Source organism: Otolemur garnettii, unplaced genomic scaffold, assembly GCF_000181295.1.
Source record: "Otolemur garnettii isolate 467f Iridium unplaced genomic scaffold, OtoGar3 scaffold00210, whole genome shotgun sequence".
Lineage (NCBI taxonomy): Eukaryota > Metazoa > Chordata > Mammalia > Primates > Galagidae > Otolemur > Otolemur garnettii.
The window spans coordinates 1,449,811-1,455,108 of NW_003852605.1; the positions used below are offsets into that span (position 1 = coordinate 1,449,811).

The 5,298-nt window shown below is 39.1% G+C and overlaps 1 protein-coding gene across 4 annotated transcripts in view; it reads right to left on the reverse strand.

Annotated features, from left to right (window-relative positions):
* Positions 1 to 228: 228 nt before the first annotated feature.
* Positions 229 to 5,298, reverse strand: part of STIL (STIL, centriolar assembly protein) — a 58,877-nt gene continuing 53,807 nt past the window's right edge. For all 4 annotated transcript variants that reach the window (XM_012812473.1, XM_012812472.1, XM_012812471.1 and 1 more), the window contains 2 exons: positions 4,634 to 4,884; positions 229 to 1,018 (listed from right to left, as the gene is read on the reverse strand). In XM_012812473.1, the coding sequence (XP_012667927.1) occupies positions 229 to 1,018; positions 4,634 to 4,884 (1,041 nt within the window). The remainder of the gene's footprint in view (positions 1,019 to 4,633; positions 4,885 to 5,298) is intronic.

A 5,298-nucleotide genomic window follows, 5' to 3' on the forward strand; every position in this document is an offset into this window, starting at 1 on the left:
ACTGACGATGAACAGCTCTATTTGAATGAGAACTTAGCCATTTCACTAGCCAGCCACCTTCACAGACAATCAAGCCACTTGTTTAGCTATTTTTAATCAGCTGCTACCAAGAAAGAGACTGACTCTTAGGACGATTAGGAATCCCAGAATCACCAAAAGGCTCTGATTTCCCTGCGTATCTTCAGGAGACACCCTGTCCTTACATCAGAAGGGCAGGGAGTTAAAGGTTTAAAATAATTTTGGCAACTGTCTGAGACGCTTTATATCTAAGAAGGTGCCTACTGAATTCATGCTATTCATTTGCTTTAAAGTTTCAGAAGATTGCAAATTTTCAGGAAAAATTGGAATGTTCTTTTCATTTTCTTTCTCAGGATGTCGAGTAAACTCTGCTTTGCCAGTTCTGACATTCACTGCAGGACCTGGTTTGTGGTTTTTTAATAAGAAAGGTGGGTTTCCATTCAACTGCTGTGTTGCTCTTGGCTGCACGACTTCATTTGTAATATTTCTCAATACTGGCACATCTGTGTGTGTGCCCATAGAGTCACAATTATAACAATTAATTATTTCACAGGCATTCCTAGAAGGCTCTTTTTGATGACCAAGTTGTTCAGCTACGGACGTAAGGTTTTCATTCAATAAATGTTCATTCTTGCTATCTGCATTGTTGGAAGGCTCCTCTTCATCTTCACTATTGTCACTGCTTTGTATGAGTCCGTATCTCTTCATATATTTTTTGGTTGCAAATGACATGTTGCTTGGTGAAATTAAACTAAGCCCCACTGTGTTTTTGTCTGTATTAATATGCAGAAGGCTAAAAGATGAGTCACAGTTGTTTTGGTTTGATCGAGTGAGAGACAACTGTGACAGCTGACTCTCATTTAAATATTTCAGAGCTATAGCATTCGCTTCCATGCTCAAATCCACACCGTTGGGACTTAAGCCACTCACGCCAACATTCGCAAATGACATGTAGTTTAATCCAGAGATCACTGCTTCTGGGCTGATGCATGCCAACACGCTGAAAGACAAAAAGTAGTAAGCTGTCATTTACTGTACTGTGAGTACTAAATAGTGTCATTCTAAATGTGACCCATTCTATAAAAGTAACAAAAGGTCTTCAGCTTTAAAGTCATGGCGCTTTTTATCTGAGTACTCAGACATGTAAATCGTGATGCAGATACAAGGGATACATTATAATAGCCTAAAAGGTAATCCAAGATTCACAGATTAAAAGTGGAATACAAGGGCGGTGCCTGTGGCTCAAAGAAGTAGGGCTCCAGCTCCATATACCAGAGGTGGCGGGTTCAAACCCAGCCCTGGCCAAAAACCGCCAAAAAAAAAAAAAAAAAGTGGAATACAAATTAATTTTCCTAAATTTCTACTTCCATTATGGTTTTCAGACTAAATACAGGCCCCAAATGTAAGAGCCATTCAATATTGCTGAGTCATGGGATTTACAACTATTAACCGCAAATAATGTTAGAGAGCAGCTAATGTTCAAAGCAAAGTAAAACATACAAATAAAATTAAACAAAAAACATATTTGATGACATAAATTTTGTTAAGTAGCTCAAATGATTAAATTGTTCTTTTTTTTTGGAGACAGAATCTCCCTTTGTCACCCTCTGTAGAGTGCCATAGTGTCATAGCTCACAACAATCTCCAACTCTTGGGCTCCAGTGATTCTTGACTCAGCCTCCCAAGTAGCTGGGACTATAGGTGCCCACCACAATGCCTGGCTATTTTTTTTGCTGTAGTTATCATTGTTTAGCAGGCCCAGGCTGGGTTCGAACCTGCCAGCCCTGGTGTATGTGGCCAGTACTGTAATCACGCCCAGCTATTTTTAGAGATGAGGTCTCCCTCTTGCTCAGGCTGGTCTCGAACCTGTGACCTCAGGCAATACACCTGCCTTGGCCTCCCAGAGTGCTAGGATTACAGGCATGAGCCACCACGCTCAGCCTAAATTGTTCACTGTTTAAGAGATTCCATTCACAATAAAACCAAACCAAACCAAACCATTGACCAGTCTCTGGATATGGGCTTATACACACACAAAGTTTTTTTCATTAGATATAATTTTTTTTTTTTTTTTTTTAGAGACAGAGTCTCAGTTTATCACCCTCAGTAGAGCGACGTGGCGTCACAGCTCACAGCAACCTCCAGCTCTTGAGCTTAGGCGATTCTCTTCCCTCAGCCTCCCAAGTAGCTGGGACTACAGGCGCCTGCCGCAACACCCAGCTATATTAGATATAATCTTTAACTCACTTTGGTTAGTGTTATCTCAACTGATGTTTTTCTTTACATCACATGTATAAGCATAACAGCTACTAATTCTTACTGAGACATTATACTACGTATGTGCCAGGTGCTCTGCTAAATGCTTTACGTGCATTATTCTCATGTGTCTCACAGTAACCTTTCTTAGGGAGGTATTATCCACCTAATATTTTTTGGCGGGTGGGTGGAGGGTTTTTTCAGTTTTTTTTTTAGAGACAGAGTCTCACTTTTATTGCCTTTGGTAGAGTGCTATGGAATCACAGCTCACAGCAACCTCCAACTCCTGGGCTTAGGTGATTCTCCTGCCTCAGCCTCCTGAGTAGCTGGGACTATAGGCATCTACCACAATGCCTGGATATTTTTTTGTTGCAGATTGGCCAGGGCTGGGTTTGAACCTGCCACCCTCGGTATATGGGGCCGGTGCCCTACTCACTGAGCCACAGGCACTGCCCTATCCACCTAATATTTCAACCTCACTCCTCACTTAACCAAAAATGAAACAAAACAAAAAATCAGGTTCATTATGTACTTACAATTTATTAATTTTAATGTTTCACACTAAAGATATTAAAATAAAATAGCTACTGTGAATAATACACTACCTAAAACTACTCCCTAAGGTCAGCCATACCAAAACATAAGGGTTCCTCAGAGACAGCAGGGACCAATAAGGAATGCATAAAAATCACTTGTATCTCATGAGATGGAAATAAAACCTTCAAAAATGCTAGCCTCATTCACCTACACTATTGGTAGGAATATAAACTGACAGAACTATTTAGTGCACAATGGTAGTATCTAGCGAAATGTTAAATGCATATACCCTTTCAACCTACCCACCTATGAATTTATCCTACAAAGATACTTGTATGAGCAACCTCTAGAATGAGGTTCAGTTAGCATTGTCTGAAACAACAAGTGTGAAATTTGACCTAAAAGTCCAATAGAGGACTGGAGCTCAATACATTATAGTACAAAAGTACAAAAGAATATTGTGCATCTGTTTAAATACATGAGCAAGAACTCATGTATATAAACCTATAAGGAAATGTATCCAAAATACACTAATGTAAAGGGGGAAAAAATTAAGCTTGGGAATGGGGGTGTCTATATTTTTTCTCATACTCTTCTATATTGTTTTTTAAACCATGAAATTTTATTTTAAAAAAATTTTGTTACTTTTGGATTTAGAAAATAACAAAAAATAATTAAAAGCAAACATGCTAGCCTTTATAATACAATTTCCAGATTTTATTCTCTTTTTCATAAGTACATGCTGAAGTCATCTTTGATGGAGAGGAATCTGAAAAGAAGGACATAACCAATAGGACACACTGCTAGAAAAAGTAATGTTTTCCCTTCTAATTTTAATTTTTTTTAAGTCTTGCTCTGTCACCCAGGTGAGAGTGCACTGGCATGATCATAGCTCACTGGACGTTAAAGTCCTGGACTCAAGTGATCCTCATGCCTCAGCCTCCCAAGTAGCTAAGACCATAGGCATGCACCATCATGTCTGGCTAATGTTTTTGGTTTTATAGTTGGACGACACTGTAGAACTATACATCCAGTAGTTGGCATAGACCCTTTCACCTCCAGGAAGACTTTTTAGACAATGTCAAGTAAAACTCCCCTCCCTTTCCTCAAGACTCAGTAGAACCTGTTAGGTTGGCCAAGGGACTGTAACAAATTGGTCAAGATACAGAGGTGGTCAACATAAGGAACTAGGCCTACTTACTGATACAAACATGTACATATTCTACTTGTCCCAGCTGTGAAAATAAGGTCAGCTTGAGGAGGTGGTCAATGTAGGGAGGTGGTCAACTAAGGAAATTCTACTGTATTTTGTTGGCATCTCTACCCAGGAGTTGTTTCACAATCTCTCTCAAATTATTTCTGTATGTAACCTTCTCTCTAAATAAAATGAGGAATCTAAAATATACAGATGATCTCTCTCTCTTTTTTTTTTTTTTTTTGAGACAGAGTTTTACTAAATCACCCTTGATAGAGTGCTGTGGCGTCACAGCTCACAGCAACCTCAAACTCTTGGGCTGAAGCGGTTCTCTTGCCTCAGCCTCCCAAGTAGTACTATGGGCACCCGCCACAACACCTGGCTAATTTGGGGGGCAGCTGTCGTTGTTTAGCTGGCCCAGGCCAGGTTTGAACCCGCCAGTCTCAGCCATAACCACTGTGCTACGGGCAGCAAGCCTAGAGATGATCTCTTATTCATCAATATACACAGCAGGTCCTGAATAAATGATGAATCATCTGAATTAAGAAACACATATATCTTTTCTCATGATGCTGATGTAATATAGCTAAAATTTATTCATCTTTTAAAACAATTTTTAAAAATTACCTGGCATGATCCACTTTATGTGCATTTTTTTTCACTTTAGTAGGAGAATCAATTTTTACTCCAAGGCTTCTTAGTTGCTTAAGAGTTGCATTAAGAACACAATCTTTATCCACCAGTCCTGAATCTTGCTTTTTTTTCTTTGTATGGTAAACATTTTGAGTTCTGGTGCATTCATGGCTGATGATCACTGCTTTGGTAGATGGTTGCTCAGTTTCTTTGGAGGAATTATTTAATAGGTGGTTCACTTGACCCTGAATAAAAAGAAAAATGACACATCTGAAATACTACTGTTAAAAATCTTAAGAGCTTAAATAATACCATAAGTAGACCAGAGAAAAGCAAAATAATCACCACAAAGTATCAAGTATATCTGCAAGCATTAGGGGTTTTTTTTTATAAAAGAAGCCTATCTTAATAAATGATTTCATCAGACTCTAGAGCAGCGGTTCTCAACCTGTGAGTCACAACCCCTTAACAATGAAAATACATTATGGCATTAGGAAGGTTGAGAACCACTGCTCTAGAGGAAAACAAATGTTTGTTTGGAGTTTGTTCCTTTTATTTTTTTGAGGCAGAGTCTTACTCTATTGCCCAGGGAAGGGTGCTATGGCATCATCATAGCTCACAGCAACCTCAAACTCCTGGGTTTAAGCAATCCTCCTGCC